Raw genomic sequence first — 24,425 nt, forward strand, 5'->3', positions numbered from 1 at the left:
TTACCCCTACACTATCCAACACTTTTTTTGGCGTTTTGGCAATGGTTACTGAGTCGGCTGACTATTGACTCGCTAGAGACTTATCATGGTCTTGTTCACCACAAATTCGTTTTAACTACCAGGAGAAAATACCCGCCAAGTTTTGTTTTACTGCACAACAAATCTTTTACGCCAACGGCAACTTTATTGAATATTAGAAGAACTGACATTCAGCCTAACTTATACTGATAGGAAGGAAGGTTTTCTTAACCTACCGCCTACCATTAGTCGTCCACATATCTCTTCTTTTGCCTTGAAAAAGTCTCTGTGAGATGAAACACGTGTCGGCGGTGTGAGCTGTGAAGTTGTTATAAAACTATTTGATATTTAATAAAAGAATCTTTGGAGGAATACAACCTGGCTTGGATCTCTGAATTTGGAGTTGTACAAATACTGGACACTATATGAACTACGATTATGAACTAATGCTAGATAATACAACGGGTTTGGACTCTGAATATAGCCTGATGATTTTCTATGTTACATACTAATTGAACATAAACAGGAGTGCTGAAGTGGCATGTTATCTGTTTTCTTGTTATTTAGGCTTTTATGCCTTGTTGACATCCCTGGTGGTGGGTGTGTATCAGGCCACAAGAGCACCCGTTTACAGGCATATTTATCTCGCTCTGAATTATACGTCTTAAAGAATTACACTGTGAAGAATATTACTTAATGTGCAGACGTTTTCTCTCTTGTCAGGGAAACACTTCCACCATTTCTTTTGCTTGTAACTATCCAACACTTACCCTACTGTTGCACCCCCTGGAGTTAGAATAGTAATTTTTACCCCTACACTATCCAACACTTACCCTACTGTTGCACACCCCTGGAGTTAGAATAGTAATTTTGACCCCTATACTATACAATACTTACCATACATGCAATGTAATGGTATGGTTTGTAATGGTATGCGTTGTAAAGGTAGTATGCGTTGTAATGGAATGCATTGTAAAGGTAGTTATTAAATATTCATTGTAATGGCATGCGTTGTAATGGAATGCATTGTAATGGGTGTTGCGTTGTAAAAAATGCGTTGTAAAGGTATGCGTTGTTGAATCATGCGTTGTCCTGCTAGGCAAATAAAAGTGGCAGCAGGGTCCTCCTTACAAACCCCGTTCCCCACCTCACCAAGCTGAAAATTTAAAATGCTGCCATGGTGAGCTGAGCTGCCTCTGGCACTATGGGTGGGGAGTGGAGACACACAAAGAGGTCACCCAGGTCGGAGAGTAGCAGAACCACAACACTGCTCATCCGTCCTTAGATGACAGCATAAAAGCAGCCCCAAAGGATAGAAAGGTGAAAGGCCGCCCTTAGGATCAAGTGTGCCGTGCGCGCTAAATTTAAAAACTTAGGGGCAGATTTATGTTAACTGGCGCATCCCGAGGGATGCGCCAGTTAACATGCGCCACAGCTACGCCACCCATGGTGCGCCGCATTTATGATGCAGCGCACCATGGGGCAAAAACGGCACAGATGCGTCACGCATCTGTGCCGTAAAAGTGACGCATTGCTGGAGTTGTGTCGCAAGCGCGACGCAGCTCCAGCAAGGCTCGGGGGTGCCCTATCTGACCAATGCTGAGTCAAGCCTTACGCCTGCTTCAAGCAGGAGCAGGGTTTTGGCGCAGCATTGGCCTAAAAGTGACTGAGTGAAATCTTATAGATTTCACTCAGCCACTTTTGCGAGGCGCACCTGCCCTGGAACGCCCACCCTGCGCCGGAACGCCCACAAGCGGCGCAGGGCTTTACAACGTGACGCATCTGCCTAGATGCGTCACGTTGTAAATCGGTCGTAGGGATGCGCCACGTTTACGCCACAGTTGCGTGACGCAAACGTGGCGCATACACAACATAAATCTGCCCCTTACAGTTGCGCGAGCCGTGTAAACTAAAAGAAAGGTGTATGACCGCTATTGTCTCTGCTTGCTTTCTAGCCTGAGCAGAGCGGGCTACCGGATGTCCATCAAACTCAGTGTAATTCTGTACACTGAGAGAGAGGGCCTGTGTAAAACATATGTAAAGAGTTGGATGAGCCACCACGCTAAAGAAAAGAAAGGTGAGCTGCCGACATTGTTTAAGATCAAGAGTGGCGTGCGGTGCTTGTTTGAAAATAAATTAATATTAAAAAATACAGGTGGGCGAGCTGCGGAAAGTGAGAGAAAGGCATGAAACCGTCATTGTTGAAGATCAAGTGCAACATGCCGCCCTGCTTAAAAAATATACAACAATACCATGTACATGCTGGCTGTGGAGCGGGAAGGGTAGGGAGCATCTTTCAACAGCAGCTAGGAAAATGTCATGAACAAAATAGTGCTCACAAAACTGTAAATTACAGCATTCTAAGTAACAAAATAACACATGAAACGGAGGCAGTCCTTATGGGAGGTTACAAGTGGAGAAAAGGAGGCACACAAAGAGGGACTATCAAACAAATTAACTAATGGGAAAAAAAAAGTTTCGAAAAGACAGGCAAAGGAACCAATAAAATACATGGGCGGACAGATAGGCTGAGCTTAAAGCTCATATTCTGAATACAACATATCTCGTAGAGATAAGCCAAGCACTGCCAACCGCGACCTGAAAACAGCGGAAAACAAAGCAGCGAACAAAGCAGCAACTGGTTCTGCCAGCAAGGCAGGGAGAAAAGCAAGGACCAGAGTTGTAATCACAACTGGGACAACAGGAACACCTACTGCCACCACAATGGCTGCTACAGCTGCCTCAACAGAGACGACCTGATCTGCAGCAACCACTGCAAGAACAGCAGGTACCACAGTATTGTTCACAGTAGTATTGAGAGATAGGACCCCACCTTCTTCCGCAGCCGGGACCAGAGCATTGACCGCAACTGTCACCACTTCCGGGACCACAGTATCAATCCGACCTGCAGCAACAATAGCAGGTCATTGGCAACAGCTTCTAGCACAGCAGCTACAGCAGTTGTGTGACATCACATCATTTTTCTGCATTTTGTAGCAGCTTTTATATTAGCAACATTCTATTTAAGAGGAACCTGTGTTATATAACATTATTCACAATATGTAACCAAAACAACATAAACTACAACATAAAAAAACCCTTGAAACAGGCAAGATATTACTGTTATCACCTGTAAAGCAAAAACACCAGACACAAATTGTGCTATCCCCAATAAAGAGAGTAGTCCCTCAGCGCACCATTGTTATTTGCAAATTAATGCTGAAAAGAATCAATGACCATCTGAATTATTTTCCTTTTTCTAATATCTGTTTAAAATAGCTCCCTCAACAATGATTTCAAATAGCCCCAATCCATTTTGGACATTTCAGTTTTGATCTGGAGGAGATTGTCCATATGGTTTGCATCATTATGAACCAAAAAATAAATATCAGTTCATATTTCACTTTAACATACATCAAGAAACAAAACAAATTAGTCCGGCAAACTAACAACTGGATAGTTACTATCAGAATCTCTTGATAGTTAATATATGCTCGATAGGTGCTCTCAAAATCCCTCGTCTTGTAACACCCGTGTTGGGTTGATTGACAATCCAACATAGGGGTTTGAGGTCAAGGATTTTAAGAGCATCTATCGAGTTGCTAGTTTGTTGTTTCCTAATAGAATAGTGTTCTTTTCAGATGTAACATTGTCCCTCATTCACTGAAGTTGGGGCAGAAGGATAGACGGTGAAAGGTAAAGAAGGTGAGACTGAAATGCACCATTTCCTTCATCCTTTGGAGATCAAGGAAACATATTGACTCCTCTGGACTGCTCAATACTAAATAAATAGAGTACCATAAAGTATGAAGTAGAGGCATACAACTCATCCAGCCATATCCCTAAGAGAGCAAAATGATCCTGCGGGAACACGCACAAGTGCATGGAGCTAAGCCATCCAATCAGGAGCGTAAAAGGGAGATATATAAAGTCATCGACTAGTGAGCAATGTGCTAACTCAGAGCCCATCTAAAGTATATGAAATGCGTTGAAATCAGTAGGTCTGCTCACAGTCCATTAGATCTGTTTGAATTCAAGACCTAAGAAGAAAAGAAAATGAAAGAACACTCAATGTCAAACAAGCTCAATTTTACAAGTACATAGTACACATTAGGTTCTGGGTTATTTATCTTTGCTCCACAACTCCCTCTAAGAATGGAGTGAACAATTCATTAGACCCATTACGCAATAATTGCTAACTAAAATCACTTTCAGTAGCACTGATTCCTGTTAACACTGCAGCATCATTTATGACAACTCCCTCATTGCTGGAACATGGACCCTGGATTTTAGGATGAGCAGATACCTTTGTATAAGAGGCTTTTATTGCTTCCTTCAGAGAAGACACTGAGGCTGATGATGTATGTGTCGTTGATCCCCAGAGAATTGGGACTCCCCAAGAGCTGGAACCAGAGCCACTTCTTATACCAGTTGAAGTCTGGCCAACATTCAAGTCAGCTAAGTTGTTGTAGAAGTCAGTTTTTAAGTCATCTGCTTTTGTTTCATCCTGAAAAAACAAATACATTAGGCAGAAGCTATTAAACTATCACTCTTCATGGCATATGCAATGTTCAGTAATTTACATGAGTTCAGCTTATAAAAAGGAGATGGAAACCTGGTGTGAGAGAAAGTGTACATAATTTTTACGTAATCAATTTTCACATTTATGTAGACAGGTAAGGTTCTCTCATGCATTTCATTTTAGTTTTGCATCTTGGTGACTGACATTGTGTTTATAATAGATGGAATCCTGTATAACTGTATACAAATCTATTCTTAATCCCATCTTTCTCTACATATTACCATCATCCAGTGTTTATTATATGCCAATGCCACTTGCACTAATTTTTGAGGATTGGAACTCAATTTCCAACATTAGACTATGACCCAGAGCAAGAGGGAGAAAGGCAGAAAATGGGGACAGGTGAGACATAGAAAAGGAGATGGGAGTATGGTCCCAGTGATACAGTGAGCACAAGACCCTAGTCTAGGCATATTGCTCCCACGGAGGGCGACATACTAAAGCTGTACCTGGGTGATTAGCCCATATCTAGATGGAATCCAGGCTGGACTGTTCTGGTTGGGGCAGGGCCAAGACTGATTTGAAGATAGCTGGGTCTAAACTGGGGTGGCATGGTGTGCAAAATAACAATGGACTGCGATACGGCACTCAGTTACTACCAGTGGCTGAGATTAACTCAAGCATTCTATTCGTCACTTTATGCGTGCCTTAGTACATCCACCTAAGTAGGGGTGACCCCTGTTCTGCTTTTGTGTATGTGTGTGGTGTGTGTTAGAAAGAGACCGGTTGAGCAGAGATAGTAAGCAGAAGTAAATAAGGCTGTTCAGGTAGGAAGGACCACTGTTGTGGATTGCATTTTAGGTGTAGGTGAGGAGTTTGAAGTGTGCATGCTTGTGCATTGTGAGCCAGTGCAGTTCCCTAAGGTGTGGTGTGATGTGGGCTCGGTGTAGCAGGTTGAGAACTAGTCTGGCTGCTGTGATCTGGACTCGTCTGCAGTCTCTTTTTAAGCGGCTTGGTTATCCCTACATACAGGGAGTTACCATAAACTATTCTGATGGAGATTAGGGTGTGGGTGATTGTTTTCCTGGCGTAGCCACTTGAATATTTTTTTCTGCATCTTTATGGTGTTGAAGCAGGACGAGCACAGTGTGTTCACATGGATGGTCATTTCAAGTTCATTGTCTATGATGATTCTGAGGTCTTTTTTGCGTGCAAGCAAGGTGTATCCGTGGGTCCAAGAATTATGGGCCACCAAGCACACTCCAATGGTGAGGAATCTTTCCCGAGGACTACCATTTAGTTCTTGCCCGAGTTCAGTTTGAGGCAATTGGATTTCTTCTAGTATTTTGTGCAAACTTTTTACACCTCTGGATTCTGAAAAGAATCGTCCATGTTGAGCTATTGCAACACAGACTACTTAGGTCTACCCAAAAGACCTCTTTACCGGTTACAACTGTGAAAACATAATCTTGTATTCTTATTGCTTTGGCGTCAATTACTTTTTTGCATTTGCATATCACAATGTGTACTGATAGATTTAATATTCAAATATGAATGTTGTTTTCTTATTAATCTTGCATGTTCGTTTTTACACGGCTGGTAAGTTTGATGGCTCTAGTAGGCCTAGAAGCCATTTTATTCCAGTAGTACATTTGCACATTTCCTGCATATCATACTAAAGTGTAGCCTTGCTTTTGATGTTGGCAACCAGAAACACGATTGTAAGAAATGAAAGAAGTCAGCAGTGTGCTTCTACGTTGTATCTCTTGCTTAAAGGCTGTTTTGCATTTTCTCCATGAGCAAATCCTGCCACCTGTTCAATACATACGTTTTCTGAAATTAACATGTTTCTGTCACATGTGAGAGAGCGCAAACTGAACAAAATGTATGAGTGCACCACACTTACATGTAGTACGCACAAGTCATGAGAGAAATGACATGAGTGCTGATATTATATTCACCTGTATTCTGAAATGTGTAGTTAATCTAGAGATTTTATATAGAAGTGGAACTAATGCAGAAATGTGTGAAAATGTATAACCTATTAGGCGTGATTAATGTTTGGGAAAAAGTGGGCCATGGAATGGGTGAAGTTGGAGGTTGGTTCACCACCTTAGGAAAGAGCTTCGTGTGGTATGTGCTGAAACCTATCATCATAATATTGATCTGTGTGATCATGTTGTGGGGATTGGTGAGGGCATACAGATGGTATAGATCAAGGAGATTTGAAAGAGCCCAGAGAGAACAGCTACAGAGATTAGCTGCCATACAAGACAATCAGTACAGGAGCCTGAGGGCTCTAGAAACGCAGAAACGAGGAACACTAGCAATCACTTCAGTTTAAATGTTAGTAATGACCCCGAGAGGTCATCAAAGGGGGGAACTGAGAGAACGCAAACTGAACAAAATGTATGAGTGCACCACACTTACATGTAGTACGCACAAGTCATGAGAGAAATGACATGAGTGCTGATATTATATTCACCTATATTCTGAAATGTGTAGTTAATCTAGAGATTTTATATAGAAGTGGAACTAATGCAGAAATGTGTGAAAATGTATAACCTATTAGGCGTGATTAATCCGGATCCATATTATGTAGCTGCTAATGGAAGAATGTCAAGCACAGAACGGAATAGGCCTCATGGCCAGAGCTGAAAGAGTTTGGGAAAGGGGTTCATTTACATTAATATGGATTGCACTAATGTTATTTAGTAATTCCGTTTTCAATAGATTTATATTCTATAGATGTGTATACATAATCATAAAGTAGAGTATTAATATGATATTGATTAACGAAAGGATTTGAAGAATATAATCATTATGAGAAATGTTGTAGGCCTGAAATGTTTAAAAGACTCTGATTTACACGTATTAGTCTGTGCCGAGAAATAATGTTGCAAACTTCTGTTAGAAGTTTATGGGAATTGGGATCCTAGCTGCAGATGTCTGTCTGCAAGTGAGAGGGGGGATCCAATTATACATCGAATGAATAGAGGGTTGTTCAGGAGACTGGCACAGACACGGAGGAGGATTCAGGAATGTTTAAGGGGTATCGGCGGGCCGGAGAAGAGTCTGAGAAGCAAGGTCAACTCTAACGCACGAGGCCCAAATGAAGAACATCATGGAAAAAGCCAGTAGCAACACCACGTGAGGGGCGTCTCACGAGGGGCGTCTCAAATGTTATTGTGTGTTTGGTATTAGGGACAGCACCCCTGGGTGGAGTTAGAGCAGATGCCTGAAGACCCTCTAGAGAGCGGATGGGTAGGCAGAGAGGGGTCATGACTGGAGGATTATAGGTTTTCACCAAGAGACTAAGAGTGGGTGATCTTCCTAGGAAGTCATTCACAGCTGACACCTTTTGATAGGTTGAGATTTTGTTAAGTAGGGATACCATCCAGAACAGGGTAGGGACAGCCTAACCTGCATTTTCCCTCCTGCCATAAATGACGGAGAGATCACAATACGTGTCTATGCTTGCAGCCCTTTTAATTTTAGAACTGGTACTTGTCGTTTTCTTTGCTCGTCTGAGGGCTTTCAGAGAGCATATGTATGTAATTGGGCCCGTATATCTTGTGAATCTCATTTTGAGATGCCTGTATCTGCAATTAATCTTGACTTTATAATAAACCTTTGAAAGCTAGAAGTGGTTTGTGGTTTTTCCGAGCTGGGTCCATTATTGATTGAACTAATCTTGTAAGAGATGCACTTTCTTCCCTCAATGACAGGCAATAAAGGTTCAGTCGACCAGAACGGGGTTTAGATCAAGGGTGATAAGATAGTGATCAAAATCCCGCCCCCGCAGTTGGTAGCTATAGAGGATGGTTGCCTTCTTGAGGCAGGTGATCTAGGCCAGGTTAGATTACCCCAAGGCCCCTAGAGACCGATGATCGGAAGAACCGCCTGCCGAAGAAGGTCCGGATGACGTGAGACAAGAAAAAGCAGCAGTATCGGTCGAGAGTGAGTATAAAGGGTCATGCGTGTTAGATTGCGGTGTTTTTGTGTTGTATCTATGTTGTAATGTCTGGCGGAGTTGAATGCCTGTAGAGTGACTGTGGAACAGGTTGTGAGCGCGCGCAACCGGTGGAAATCTTAAGTTCAAGGAGAGCTTAAGTGGTTCGGGTGTATCGGACATCCAGAGTAATTGTCAACCAGTGTGAAGGGGGTCATGAGGTACCATTGATCGCCCGCAGGACCGAGATAGGGGGAACGTAAGAGTGAGTGCGTGAGTAACGGACGCTGGTCGGAAGTTACTGTGTGTGTAAGCAACCTATCAGAGAGACGATAGACATTTCGTCAGTTGTGGTGACAATTACAGATAGACTGTGGACGTACAGTCGAGAGAAGTGACCGCTTGTTCGGAAGTAGTCATTTTTTCAGTGTATGAATGGGACGCATGCATGACCGGGAGACGAGCTGAGAAAGGAGGGGTGCTGCTGCGAAGCGGAGACCAGTGACGTCAGAAAGTGCCGCGCTGGGATTGGCCGGCCGGAGCAAGACCGCGCTGTGATAGGCCAGCTAGCAAAGCCGCGCTAGGATTGGTGGATTGTCATCAGGAAGTAAACAGAATAGCGAGGCTGGAAATTGTGCGTGTAATCATGAAATGTTTTAAATGGTTAAGAGCGGCTTTTAAAAGAGAGAGGCGGAGATCTTATGAAGGGGAAGAAGCCCCGCCGGAGGGTACGCCAGCTTATTATATGGCGGTAAATGTTGGGCTACACACAATAATGTGGATTTCAGAGTGGAGTAAGATTACAGAAGGAAATGAGGAACTGACGTTTCCGAAGTACGGGACGTTTCGATTAGAGGTGCTACACCGATTAAAAGCAGTTATGACCTCAATGAGACCTATGCCTAGACCGACCCAGTTTGAAGCTCTCAATGCCTGGATTAGGGCAGCGCACGAGAGGAACCTGAATAGACCACAAGAAAGGGTGAAACGATCGGTAAGAGCAGTGCAGGATGCAAAATGGGATGCGGATGCTAAAAGATGGAGAGTGCATAACATTGAAGTAAATAAACTGTACCCAGTGTTAGAAGCGCCCGGAAACAAAAGCCCACTAGAAGAAGATGATGAGAGCGAGACAGAGGACAGCCTGATAAATAGGTTACTAACAGATAGGCCACCCCCGTACAACAAAGAGTCAGGTAAAGATGAGCCAAGCCGAGAAGGGGGGGCTAGCATAGGGGAATATGGACCGCTTCCCATTACGGATTGGGATCCCACTGCAAAGAAAGAACTGTCCCAGACTAGTCCGTTGCAACAGGTGGTCGGAAGGTTCGTGGTGCAAAGGGTGCCAGAAACGGAGTGTGCCACATCCTACGCACTGCCAGATGCCCTGCAAGTACCTGTGACTATAGGCCCTATAGTATCGATTTATGACCCAGAGAGAGCAAGAGGGGAGGAACAGGTACGAAGGGACAGGGAGAGAGCAGAGATGGCAAGAAGGAATGATACCATCACTTCCTCAAGTCAGTTGCCCAGACCGAGAGATTGGAGCACCCCAGTACACACAGCAGTAGATCCAACAGGAGATCAGGGGGGCCCCAGATGGCCGATGGATCTAAGGGGGGCAAGACCGCCATCCTTCCAGGAGTTAAATGAGTACATGAAGAAGTGGGACGAGGCAGTAGAGGCTCACAAGAGCATCATAGCTGCGGAACCTGGAAGGGAAAGCCAGGACAGCAGGACCCGGACTCACTGTGGGGCTGATGAAAGCAGTCCGGAGTGGGACGGGAGGGGTCAGGACAGTAGGGGGGACACCCATCAGGACAGGAGTGGAGGTAGACCAGACCTGGAAAACAGGAACCCTGAGTGTGGGGGGGTGTCCCGCCCAATACACAGTGAAGGAGACAGGAGAACGCAGGAGTACAGAGACAGCTTTAAGTGTACCCACTATGTGCCTGGCAATGGTGAACAGAGTGGGAGTTGCGAGAGGCCTCGCCATACCCCCTGTGATTACGGACAAGAACGCAGTCCAGGGGATATGGGGAACCGAGAAGGATCTTACCAGGTACTGAGTGACACTAGACAGAGAGAGAATGGCGACCGGAGGGAGAATAGCAGGGAATCCTACCGTGGAGAGAGAAAAGAAAGGGAGAGTGGACAAAATAAGATTGGGGGTAACAGGCCCGTGTTCCATCACCTTCCAAGATCGGATGGCCGAGCATGGGACCTAGAGAGATGGGAACAAGGGAGAACTCTCCTTAACTCCCCTGAGCCCAAGCGTAGGACTCGGAGTTGGGATGGTAGAGAGACCAGTGATCCCCCTTCGAAAGACATACTGCGAGCTGAGATAAAAGCCAAGAGACTTGATGTCGCCAGCTTAAAGTCAGATCTGGATGACATGGTGGATGGTACCTTGCCTCTAGAAAGAATGGAGATGTATGAGCAGGATGAAATACTGTTCATGGCAAAGGACATCACTCGAAAGGCGAGAACAATCCATGAGAAATAAGTTGAACTAGCAGGCAAATATATGGTGGACCTATCAAGGACCAAAGCATTACAGGGTAACCACAGGCTACATTATACAGATCGAGACTTGGATGAGAGAAGAACAATAGGGTTAAAAACACACATAAGGGAACTGATCACAGGAATAAGGACATGGAGGGCACTGGATAAATGGGAAGAAAGGTGGTCCAAGAAAGGGACCGTCAGGAGAAGCATGCTTGGAATGACACCAGAGGGAGGACTGCAGAGAATAGAGGCATACCCTTTGCGCGAGGTCGCGAATGGGAACTATGTGCATGTGCCATGGAGTAGGGGGGATTTAGCCGCATTTACCAACTCCTTCCCAAAACTGAGGGAGAATCCGGTGGAGTGGTATAAACAGGTGGAGAGGTTTGTAAAAATATCCAAGGTGCTATGGATAGACCTGAACACGCTGTTTGACATTGTGGTACCAGGAGATTTGTGGACCACATGTAAGGTTAGTGCCGAGTGGCCCACAGCAGAACCAGAGAGAGATGCACGGACTAATGGACCGTCCGAGACAGTCATGGTAAAATATGAGAGAGTGATGACGTGGCTAAAAGACAAGGTGCCAATGCAGGACATAGACTGGGTCAAAATAGATCGAACTAGACAGGAACCCAAAGAAACAGTTCATGAATATTATGAGAGATTGCTGAAGGCGTTTAAACAGTATAGCGGGTTGGACGTAATGGACCCAAAAGACATAGGGCAGTTTGTGTCTAAATTTGTTTTGGGTCTAAGACCGGATATTAGTTTGATGATTCAGCAACATTCGATTTGTTGGCAAAGTAAACCGCTGGACGAAATCCTGCGATATGCTAGGTATTGCTGGGATGAGATTGATTCAAAGGCAAAGAAGCTAAAGGAGAAATTGATGGTGGTGCAGATGCAGTCAGCTGGGAAGGGTGGACAGCAACAACAGCAACAGGGAACAGGGACTGGGGGCAGGAAACAGAATAACCAGAACAGAAGTGGCGAGGAGAATTACACCTTTAGACCTAGGGTAGACATAGCCACATTGAAAAAGACGACCCGGTGCCACCAGTGTAACGAGGTGGGGCATTCGAAACGCGAGTGTCCCTACAACGTGGAAATTGGAGAACAAGAAGTAGAGGAGGAAGAGGTTCAAAGCACTCCAGGAAGGGGGGTAACGCCATACCCAGGAAAGGTGCTCAAAGGGGGGACCCCACCTCCCCGAGCCCAGTTCCCTCAGCCACCCAGAGTAGGGACCATGGGAAAGACATATAGACAGATGCCCCTGTTTGTAGGAGGAGAGGAATGCTATTACGTTGATCCACTGACTGGACAGAGAGTGGAAAGGGAAGACTGTACCCTCGGGGCAGCCTTAGAAGTGGACCAAAGGGGACCCTATGTTGAGGCCGAAGTGGCAGGGTGCCCCACGACATTCCTAGTGGACACAGGAGCCACTCGATCCACGATCAGATCAGCCGCAGTTCCAGGCTTGCCCATGTCGGGGGAGACAATACAAGTGGTGGGGGTCGCAAACAGGAGAATAACTAGCCCATTGACCGAACCAGTACAGGTGAAAATAGGGAAATACAGCGATGAGCATCAGTTTGTGGTTTGCGATTCTAGTCCTGTATGTCTGCTAGGAAGAGACCTTTTGTGCAAATTAAATTGTACAATATACTGCACACCACAGGGAGTGGAGGTATTGACCAATGATGACGATGCTGACTTCAAAGTCGCAAATTCGAGAATATGTGTGGAGCTGTATCCCACTTTGACCGTGGATGAGCTTCCTTGGGATCTGAGAGAGACCGTGGCACCAGAAGTGTGGGATTTCACTGGGGAGGAGATTGGACTGGTCAAGGGGGTGGACCCAGTGAAAATCGTATCGAAACCGCATGCTGAGTTTCCAAGAACACCTCAATATAAATTAACTCCAGAAACGATTGCAGGTATAAAGCCCGTGATCGAGTCTATGATTAAGCAGGGAATACTGAAGGAAATCGTGGGTAGTTCATGTAACTCCCCGATAATGGGTTTGCAGAAACCAAATGGGAAATTCAGGATAGTGCAGGACCTCCGAAAGATTAATAACATAGTTGTCTCATGTTGTCCAGTGGTACCGAATCCATCAGTGATACTGTTTCAGATACCGTTTCAAGCCGAATGGTTCACTGTGATAGATCTTTGCCAGGCTTTCTTTTCGATCCCTCTGGACGAAGAGAGCCATTTTCTTTTCGCATTTAATCTGGAAGGTCGCGTACTAACATGGTGTCGTATCCCCCAGGGGTATACAGAGAGCCCATCGATCTTCAACCAGCTTCTGAAGAAAAATCTTGAAAGTCTAGTGCTGCCCCAGAAGTCAGTTCTGGTCCAGTACATAGACGACCTACTTGTGGCGTCAGAAACAGAGGAGGCTTGCAGGGAGGACTCCATTGCCTTGCTAAATCACCTAGCTGAGAATGGGCACAAGGTGTCCCCGGGAAAATTGCAGTACTGCCTGACAGAGGTGCAGTACTTGGGGCACAGAATTGAGAAAGGCAAACGAAAAGTGTCCCCAGACAGGATAGAGGCGATCATGAAAATGAATGCGCCTAAAACACAGAGAGAAGTCAGGATGTTTCTAGGGATGGTGGGTTATTGCCGACAGTGGATCGCAAACTTTTCACTGAAAGCAAAACCCTTGCAAAAACTGACGCACAAGGAGGTGAGCGATCCGGTACCATGGGACAAAGACTGTTTGATGGCGTTCTTGCAGCTGAGAGAGGACCTGTGTCGTGCTCCTGCTCTGGGAATGCCTGATTACGATAAAATATTCTTGCTTTACTGTTGTGAAAGAGAGGGTTGTGCGTTGTCTGTGTTGGTCCAAATTCATGGGAATGCCCGTAGACCAGTTGCCTATTTCTCGGCTACTTTAGACCCAGTAGCCGCAGCGTTGCCCAGATGTCTCAAATCCGTTGCTGCAACAGGTGTCAGTATCGAGCGTTGCGAGAACATTGTGATGGGGCACCCGTTAGAGGTGTACGTGCCCCATTCTGTTGAACTGTTGATGACCAGGACCAAAACACAGCATCTGACCAATAGCAGGCTCACGCGCTATGAGCAAGCCATTCTTGCTGCAGAAAACGTGACCCTCAAGAGATGCTCTGTTTTGAATCCTGCTACCTTGATGCCACTCCCAAGTGATATCGATGATGATGAATGTACAGACCATGACTGCCTTGATGTGACTGAACTATGCACCAAACCGAGACCCGACATCGTGGATGAGCCACTGACTGACCCCGATGAAGTTTTCTTTGTCGATGGCTCATGTGTAAGAGACGAAGTTGGGCAATTAAGAGCAGCTTACGCTGTATGTACGATTACTGGAGTTGTGGAAGCTGGATGCCTGGAAGGAGTACACTCCGCTCAGGTAGCCGAGATTATTGCATTGACGCGTGCCTGCCTGGCAAGCAACCAAATTCGAGTCACCATATACACCGACAGCCAATACGGTTACGGGGTAGTTCATGATTACGGGCAGTTGTGGTCTCAAAGAGGTTACATGACCTCTTCGGGCTCTCCCATTCGCAATGGAGAGTTTGTGCGTTTGTTGTTAGAAGCTTTGCAATGTCCAGCAAGTATCGCAGTTGTAAAGTGTACTGCGCATACCAGGAATATGGACTTCGTGTCACAAGGCAATAGATATGCCGACGAAGTTGCGAGGTACTGTGCAGAACAGGGGTACTCTTTCACAGAAGTGGAAGTGGGCGGAATAAATGTAAGAACTGAATTAGCCATGATACTGGAAACTGTCGACTCTTGGGATGAGCTGAAATGTATGCAAGAGAACGCACCCGATTTTGAAAAGCAAACATGGGAAAAGGCAGGATGTGTGGTGGGTGAGGCTCATTTCTGGGTTTCGGCAGATGGAAGGGCAGTGTTACCCAATGAGATGGTGAGCCCAATGGCTAGACAAATCCATGGTCCAGTACACTTAGGGAGAGACGCTATGCTGAGGGTATTCAGACAAACCTGGTATAACCCTAAGTTCAGAGTAGCAGCCGAAGCAGTGTGCCAGCGTTGTGTGACATGTCAGCAGTTGAATGTAGGGAAAAGTACACCAGTTGCATTGAGCCACATAGGGAGGTCTGGAGGTCCGTTCAATAGAATGCAGTTAGACTTCATCGAATTGCCAAGGTGCAACCGCCTCCGTTATGTCTTGGTGGTTGTTTGCGTATTTTCCAGATGGGTTGAGGCATACCCTACACGTAGGTGTGACACCCTCACAGTAGCCAAGTTACTGCTTAGGGAACTCATCCCAAGATTCGGGGTACCGGCCTCTTTGGAATCAGATAGGGGAACGCATTTCAACAGCGAGCTTGTGAAGATGATCTGCGCGGCCCTGAATATAGACCAGAAATTGCATTGTAGTTACCGACCAGAAGCATCAGGAATTGTGGAGCAGATAAATAGTACCATTAAGGCCCGAATTGCAAAGATGTTTTCATCAACGTCCCTGAGTTGGCCTGATGCTCTGCCATTGGTCCTTATGAGCCTCCGTAGTACCCCAGACAGAAGAACGGGACTATCACCGCACGAGGTGTTAATGGGGAGAGCAATGAGGTTGCCGTCTGTACCAACTGCTGCACTGTTAAACATCACAGATGATATGATCCTGGACTATTGTAAGGGGCTGTCTGACGCCATTCATTCTGTGTCCCTTCAGGTGCAGGCTGCCGAGGTTCCGTCGTGCCAGGACCTGTGCCATGACCTGTGCCCTGGTGATTGGGTGCTTGTGCGAAAGCACGTAAGAAGAAGCTGCCTGGATGTTCGTTGGCGTGGGCCCTACCAGATCATCCTGATCACGAACACTGCAGTGAAGGTGGGAGGCCTGCCCAATTGGATCCACGCGTCGCATACGCGGAGGGTTCCAGCACCTCTGGAAGAAACAGCTCCTCTCTCGGATAGAAGTCCAGCTGTGGACCGAGAAGCCATAGAGGGGGCCAGCCAAGCTGTAGAGGTGCCAGAAGAAGCAGGGAACGAGTCTGACCAGCCTGAGGACGGTCAGTACAACAGCGAAACGGACGATGCTACTGAAGGAGAAAGCAGCTGGGAGTACGAATCAGACACTGACAAGGCTGAAAGAGAGCGAGAGCAAAGCAGAAGGACAAGGAGCAGAAGGGTAAGACGTGGAGAAGCCAGCTGGCCTCAAAGAAGGAGTTCAAGCCTGAGGTCGACTCCAGAGAGAACCCTTCCTCCAATATCCAAAGACTCAGACCTGGAAGAAGGTGCTCAGGGCGCTGAAGCACCAGATCTAAGAAGGTCAAGAAGAGTGCGTGTGCCTAATAGAAGATACGCCACCCCTGAGTGGACATATCTGGCGACAGATGTCTTGGGAACGAGCGACAGGGAGGATCAGAGCGGTGCTGGTGTCCAGCTCTGAACCCATCATCACAGTGGAAGTACAGCTGTTAGTGCCCGGAGTCGAAGCAGAAGGGTCACTAACGTTCACACTCCCCAACCCTCCCCGTTTAAGCAAGTTAAAGCACATGTTTTTCACCGAATTGCAATTCCCCGACTTTGGAACAAAGATAACTAGCCATGAAGAGCACGTTCTTCGGTTGGAAATATTGAACTATGCTGTCCAAGCTGCAGGCTCAAGCCTTATAGTAGATGCTTAAAGACTTTGTAAATAAGCAAGAAAAAGAAGATTACCTAGCGCCTAGGAAGCAGAGAATCTTAGGGACCTTCCTATAAGTTGACGGAGAAGGGCTAGGGTTGTCTGTGTTAAAGCTTTAAAAAGGACTTTTGCAAAGGAGTTTGCCAGCTTCCAGTTGTGTGGTTCTAAAGACTGAAGGAGCAAAAGAGACTGTAAAGGAACGAAAGAAAAGAACTTTGGGTTGGAATAAAAGAGAGAATCCTACTGTCTGACGAAATGGAGGCTGGTAGCCCGAATACTAGAGCCAAATGTATAATAGGCACACTAATAGTAGGAGTGATACTTCTAATAGCTTTAGTAGTTACAGTATCGTATGTTATGGGACATGAGAGTGAGGCAAAGGTAACCGATGAAAAACCTGTAGTGACACCAAAACCCACCGTTGCTGGCAAGAAAGATGAAAACATACAGGAGAAGGCGTTATTAGCAGCAGAAGCCCGTAGGTTACACATGGATGAGTCCCAAGGCGACTATAGGTCAAATGCTTATGCTAAACTTTTGTATGAATACGTGGATGCCATGGAGGTTAAGGACTGCTATGTCTGCATGCAGTTGCCGGCGTCTGTAGATGAAGGCATTAGATATCATCACCTCCCGTTGACATATGGCATTACATGTAGCTTACTGCTTAGTATATTTTATGGGAGAGATAGTTTTGAATACTATTTCTCCAATTATGATTCAGTGTTACCAGAAGTCCCAAATTACAAGCAGATGAACAAATGGGACTACTGGAAGAGTGAAGACAGATTGGCCAAGTTCTTCATTCCTTGGATTACCTTAGATACTTCACATGCCCGCAGAAATAACCTGACATGCAAGGTGTCAGAAGTCGAGAAGAAGTTTATAGGGCAAGTGGATGATCGATACAGGAGGCAAAAGATTTTGAAAAAATCAGGACAATGGAAAACAGATTGGACCGAGGAAGAGAAGGCACACAAGAGAAAGGGTAGTAGTGGTCCAATAGCTTTGGATAAAACGCAGAGAGGAAAGTTATGTCTTCACAGAGCCAAAATGTATTACGAAAATGTATACGTAGGAGAAGTCAGTTGTGAACATGCTTTCAATTTAGAATATTATACAAAAGATTTCCTGAAAGGAATGCAAGTGATTCCAAATGTATATTTTGTGTGTGGAAGAAATGCCTACGTGAGATTGCCTGACAACTGGTATGGATCATGTTACTTGGCAATTATCTTCCCCAAAATATATCCTGCCCAAGACTTAGAGATCATCGAGGGCAAGGCTTCAGCGAGGGGGAGAAGAGACCTAGGAGATGCAGAAATGGTCGGAGATGTATTCGGAGCTGTTTTTCCTCTTTTGGGACTGATCCTCAATGATGTCAAAATTAGACGACTGGCAACAGTCGTAGACAGGTTGTCTGCCAGCACTGCTAGGTCCTTAATGCTGGTGGAAGGAGAGATGCAATCGATAAGGGCCATGGTGCTTCAGAACCGTCTTGCATTAGACGTCCTGTTAGCAAAAGAGGGTGCAGTCTGTAAGGCTTTGAAGGTCCAGGAATGTTGCACTTACATTCCAGACAATTCAAAGCCCCTGGAGAAAGTTATCATGAATATAACTAATATCCACAATGAGATCGAAGACCTGAGTAGAGAAAATGTTTGGGAAAAAGTGGGCCATGGAATGGGTGAAGTTGGAGGTTGGTTCACCACCTTAGGAAAGAGCTTCGTGTGGTATGTGCTGAAACCTATCATCATAATATTGATCTGTGTGATCATGTTGTGGGGATTGGTGAGGGCATACAGATGGTATAGATCAAGGAGATTTGAAAGAGCCCAGAGAGAACAGCTACAGAGATTAGCTGCCATACAAGACAATCAGTACAGGAGCCTGAGGGCTCTAGAAACGCAGAAACGAGGAACACTAGCAATCACTTCAGTTTAAATGTTAGTGATGACCCCGAGAGGTCATCAAAGGGGGGAACTGAGAGAGCGCAAACTGAACAAAATGTATGAGTGCACCACACTTACATGTAGTACGCACAAGTCATGAGAGAAATGACATGAGTGCTGATATTATATTCACCTATATTCTGAAATGTGTAGTTAATCTAGAGATTTTATATAGAAGTGGAACTAATGCAGAAATGTGTGAAAATGTATAACCTATTAGGCGTGATTAATCCGGATCCATATTATGTAGCTGCTAATGGAAGAATGTCAAGCACAGAACGGAATAGGCCTCATGGCCAGAGCTGAAAGAGTTTGGGAAAGGGGTTCATTTACATTAATATGGATTGCACTAATGTTATTTAGTAATTCCGTTTTCAATAGATTTATATTCTATAGATGTGTATACATAATCATAAAGTAGAGTATTAATATGATATTGATTAACGAAAGGATTTGAAAAATATAATCATTATGAGAAATGTTGTAGGCCTGAAATGTTTAAAAGACTCTGATTTACACGTATTAGTCTGTGCCGAGAAATAATGTTGCAAACTTCTGTTAGAAGTTTATGGGAATTGGGATCCTAGCTGCAGATGTCTGTCTGCAAGTGAGAGGGGGGATCCAATTATACATCGAATGAATAGAGGGTTGTTCAGGAGACTGGCACAGACACGGAGGAGAATTCAGGAATGTTTAAGGGGTATTGGCGGGCCGGAGAAGAGTCTGAGAAGCAAGGTCAACTCTAACGCACGAGGCCCAAATGAAGAACATCATGGAAAAAGCCAGTAGCAACACCACGTGAGGGGCGTCTCACGAGGGGCGTCTCAAATATTATTGTGTGTTTGGTATTAGGGACAGCACCCCTGGGTGGAGTTAGAGCAGATGCCTGAAGACCCTCTAGAGAGCAGATGGGTAGGCAGAGAGGGGTCATGACTGGAGGATTATAGGTTTTCACCAAGAGACTAAGAGTGGGTGATCTTCCTAGGAAGTCATTCACAGCTGACACCTTTTGATAGGTTGAGATTTTGTTAAGTAGGGATACCATCCAGAACAGGGTAGGGACAGCCTAACCTGCATTTTCCCTCCTGCCATAAATGACGGAGAGATCACAATACGTGTCTATGCTTGCAGCCCTTTTAATTTTAGAACTGGTACTTGTCGTTTTCTTTGCTCGTCTGAGGGCTTTCAGAGAGCATATGTATGTAGTTGGGCCCGTATATCTTGTGAATCTCATTTTGAGATGCCTGTATCTGCAATTAATCTTGACTTTATAATAAACCTTTGAAAGCTAGAAGTGGTTTGTGGTTTTTCCGAGCTGGGTCCATTATTGATTGAACTAATCTGGTAAGAGATGCACTTTCTTCCCTAAATGACAGGCAATAAAGGTTCAGTCGACCAGAACGGGGTTTAGATCAAGGGTGATAAGATAGCGATCAAAATCCCGCCCCCGCAGATGTTTACAGCCCCTAGACTTGTATAAAGAGAGAAATGTAGATAAACCATTTAAACTTTTATGAATTATACCCCAACATGCTCCGAGCGGCCCTTTTTTGTGTGAGGCCTCCGGCCGGTTGCAATGATTTCCTCCGCTACTCGCTATTTTTGCAATAAATGCAAGTGAGACTTTTGGCACCTTGACGTGTTGTATTTCCTTTTAACAGAACCTATTCAGAATGCAGGGACTAGGCGTGTGTTAGGACTCACGCCTCATGACCATCTCACCCCAGTAAAGGCTTCGTAGCACTAGTCCCCCACTACAGAGGTTTTGAGCAATCGTGCCCCGTGCAGGTAAGAGCGGTAGGGCGGAGGGGCCGGGTTGGGGTGGATTTGACAGACGACCACGAGGGAAAAGAAATAAAAAAATCCCTTGTCGTCTGTCGAAATCCCCCTCCCTCGGTCCTCTGCTCCCCCGCTCTTACCTGCATGGGTGGCGGCTGGTATTGAGGCACTCTGCTTGGTACATAAACACCTGCATAGCTTCACCTGCTCCCCGTTTACCAAGCTCCTCTGTTAGTTACCCAGCTGATCAGTTTCTTTTGCAGGTTCCTGAGTTTAAACACGCTCGAGCCTGAGTTTGTGAGGAGCCTTTTCTGGTATTAATGGCCTTCTTCTCGAAATCTGTCCCCAACTATATACACAAACAAGTCAGTTTGACCAAGTTTAGGAAAAAACATGTAATCCTAGTTCTGTCATTAAAAGGATCTTTAGCAACGCGTCTTGCATCAAATATTCATTAGCGGTCTATATAGCCTGTAGATGCCTCTAGGGATAAGCAAAACCCTAATTACAAATATGGGGGCAGATTTACAAGCCCCTTGTACTGCCAGTGCGTCATTTTTTGTGACACACCAGCAGCACATTTTTCTGCCCCATATTTACAAGGACAGGAAAAGCCACCCTGCGTGGCTTTTCCTGCCCTTGTAAAAGCAGCCCTTTTACATGAAGTATTTTGTGTGAAAGGGGCGTTCCCACGCAACACCCATGGAACTAGACACATCTCCAGATTTACAAGAAATTGTAAATTTGGAAAAGCATCTGAATGCTGAGGCGTAGGGAGGCACAACGAGGAGAAATGTATTCATTTCTCCTAATTGTTTTCCTCTTTCTATGCATCAGACGGATCACTGACATAATATAGAATGCCAAAATATCGACCTACCAAAATATCGAGGTAAAAATATAGAATGCTAAAATATCGACCTCCTATCTCCAAACAGGTAAGTACAAAAATATCGAATCAAAAATATCGATGTAAAAAATATAGTTAGTCAAAATATCAATTTTTTTTAAATGCTTTAAATTAATTAAAAATTAATGAAAAAATAAATATAAGTAACTTAAACATACTTAAAATACTTAAATAACCTAAAAATTATTAAATAATTAATATAAGTACAAAAAAAACATACAAATTGATTTATTAACACATATATCTATATAAACGTAATATTAATAAAAAAATTACAATATTTTTACCGTAGGATAGCGGAAAGGGTAACATTTACTATTACCACTCCAGTGAGTGCAACAGTAGGGAAAGCGTTGGATAGCGTAGGGGTAAAAATTACTATTCCCACTCTAGAGAGGGCAACAGTAGGGAAAGCGTTGGATAGCGTAGGGGTAAAAAATACTATTCCAACTCCAGAGAGTGCAACAGTAGGGAAAGCGAAGTGGTAAAAATTACTATTCCCACTCCAGAGAGTGCAACAGTAGGGAAAGTGTTGGATAGCATAGAGGTAAAAATTACTATTCCCACTCCAGAGAGTGCAACAGTAGGGAAAGCGTTGGATAGCGTAGGGGTAAAAATTACTATTCCACCTCCAGAGAGTTCAACAGTAGGGAAAGCGCTGGATAGCGTAGGGGTAAAAATTACTATTCCCAATCCAGAGAGTGCAACAGTAGGGAAAGCGTTGGATAGCGTAGAGGTAAAAATTACTATTCCCACTCCAGAGAGTGCAATAGTAGGGAAAGCGTTGGATAGCGTAGGTGTAAAAATTACTGTTCCAACTCCAGAGAGTGCAACAGTAGGGTAAGCGCTGGATAGCGTAGGGGTAAAAATTACTATTCCCACTCCACAGAGTGCAACAGTAGGGAAAGCGTTGGATAGTGTAGGGGTAAAAATTACTATTCCCACTCCAGAGAGTGCAACAGTAGGGAAAGCCTTGGATAGCGTAGGGGTAAAAATTACTATTCCCACTCCAGAGAGTGCAACAGTAGGGAAAGCGTTGGATAGCATAGAGGTAAAAATTACCATTCCCACTCCAGAGAGTGCAACAGTAGGGAAAGCGTCAGATAGCGTAGGGGTAAAAATTACTATTCCAACTCCAGAGGGTGCAACAGTAGGGAAAGCGTTGGAAAGCGTAGGGGTAAAAATTACTATTCCAACTCCAGAGAGTGCAACAGTAGGGAAAGCGCTGGATAGCGTAGGGGTAAAAGTTACTATTCCCACTCCAGAGAGTGCAACAGTAGGGAAAGCGTAGTGGTAAAAATTACTATTCCCACTCCAGAGAGTGCAACAGTAGGGAAAGCGTTGGATAGCATAGAGGTAAAAATTACTATTCCCACTCCAGAGAGTGCAACAGTAGGGAGGCGACACCTCCTTGATGCCCCTGCCGCCCTGATGCTGCCTGTGGGCGTGGCCCACTGTGAGCGCTAAAGTCTGGAGCCCCACCGAGGGCGCCTGGCTGCCGTGAATCCTGGAAGCAACTGCGTAGGATGCCCCTCTAGGCGGACGGTTGCGGCAAGCGGCCGATGCCCCCTCGGGGCACAAAACATTTGAGAGACGACTGCTGGGGATTGAGTGGGGCTACCACGCTGGATTGTGCTGGCATGCATCACTGCCACCAGAGGCCCTGTGTGACACCTGATCTGGCCTAGGCTTTGCCCCGCTGTGACATGCAGACTCAGCTTCCCGCTGACCTGCGAGGCTCTGCAGGTGGGAGTGACCGGGGGATGGCGGGGCACAATCCACTATATCTCCGCACTTCCTGCCTTCCCCACCTCCTTTACCGGCGTGGCCCGAATGAATTGTGGGGCTGAACCATGGGTCTGGGGGTGAGCCGAAAGAGAGCTGGGCAGAGGGTGTGGGGGCGGAGCTATACCCGGACGAACCTACCTGTCCTGAAAAGATTTTCTGCAGCCCAGGTCCTATTCGAGTATGTATTTGCCAAAACAAGGAGGAGATAAACCTGGGGCTAAGCAATAAGAGGGCTGACTCTCCACTGAGGCCTACCGCAGGACATACGCAGTAAAGACACCTTGGCAACACCACACAGGCTGCTAGAGACCTATGTTGAGATGGGTGTTCCGTCGGGGTGCTTGAGACGGCGGCCCTATACTCGAACATGTGCAGAGCCATAGTGGAGGGCATGGAAGTGAGTTTGTACCGCAGCTCCACCCTTAGACTCTTGAGAGATCACCTTGAGCAGTATCAGGTCTGTGTCCTGCTGGCAGCCGTATCGCAACTTGGGCATAGAGTACCTGCAACAAGGAACAGCGCTGTGGAGTGTGGGGCCGGGCCCGACTGCGAGGGGGAGAGTCTGGGTTCTGGCTACATACTGTATGCCATTATTATTGTACATACCGGGCGCAAGGCCGCACAGAGGTTGCCTGTGCATTTAAGCTTACATGCCGTCTGGGTACTCATGCTGCCGTAGCTCACCTGGGCGGACACAACACTCGCACCAAAACGACTAGCAGTTAAATTGTTACCCTTCTGCCAGTACTAGGTCCAGAGGGGTTGCCCACTGAGAATCATGGGGCGACTCAAAGGGAAATTACGGGAGGCAACTGCCAACAACCTGCAGCACACGGAAGAGCCAGAACACTCTACATTCCCACCGTCGCCCACCTGCATACCGCCCACTAACGAAGAGACACTCCAGGACAGGCTAGATCTAATACTACAAGAGGTCACGGAGTCCAGAAAAGCTATAGAGCAGCAAATCGGCTCGCTCACGACTGGCTTTACCTTACTTAAGGCTGATCACACCAAGCTCGCAACCACAGTGAAGGCCAATAGTCAGGCACTCGAAGAGATCCTACCTCAAAACAAGGAGCATACCTCGCAAATTCAGCTACTGCAAGGACAAGTCACTGGCCAGCAAGACAGAGTTGAAGATGCAGAGGGTAGAACCAGGTGGAACAATGTGCGCATTATCGGGCTCCGGGAGCTCAGTGAAGGGCCCAATGCCGCCAACTTTATGGAGCAGTGGTTCCATGACCATGTGGCCCCTGATAGACTATTGGACCTCTTTTGTGTGGAAAGGGCCCACAGAATTCCCACTGGAAGGCCTAAGGTAGGCGCTCCGCCAAGAC

The 24,425-nt window shown here is 45.7% G+C and overlaps 1 protein-coding gene across 1 annotated transcript in view; it reads right to left on the reverse strand.

Moving 5' to 3' along the window:
• Positions 1-24,425, reverse strand: part of LOC147726456 (complement component C6-like) — a 563,575-nt gene that overhangs the window by 338,302 nt on the left and 200,848 nt on the right. The window contains exon 7 of the mRNA XM_086960580.1: positions 4,325-4,525. Within this exon, the coding sequence (XP_086816706.1) occupies positions 4,325-4,525 (201 nt within the window). The remainder of the gene's footprint in view (positions 1-4,324; positions 4,526-24,425) is intronic.

Source organism: Lissotriton vulgaris, chromosome 3_1 (assembly GCF_964263255.1).
Source record: "Lissotriton vulgaris chromosome 3_1, aLisVul1.2, whole genome shotgun sequence".
NCBI classification, from domain to species: Eukaryota; Metazoa; Chordata; class Amphibia; order Caudata; family Salamandridae; genus Lissotriton; species Lissotriton vulgaris.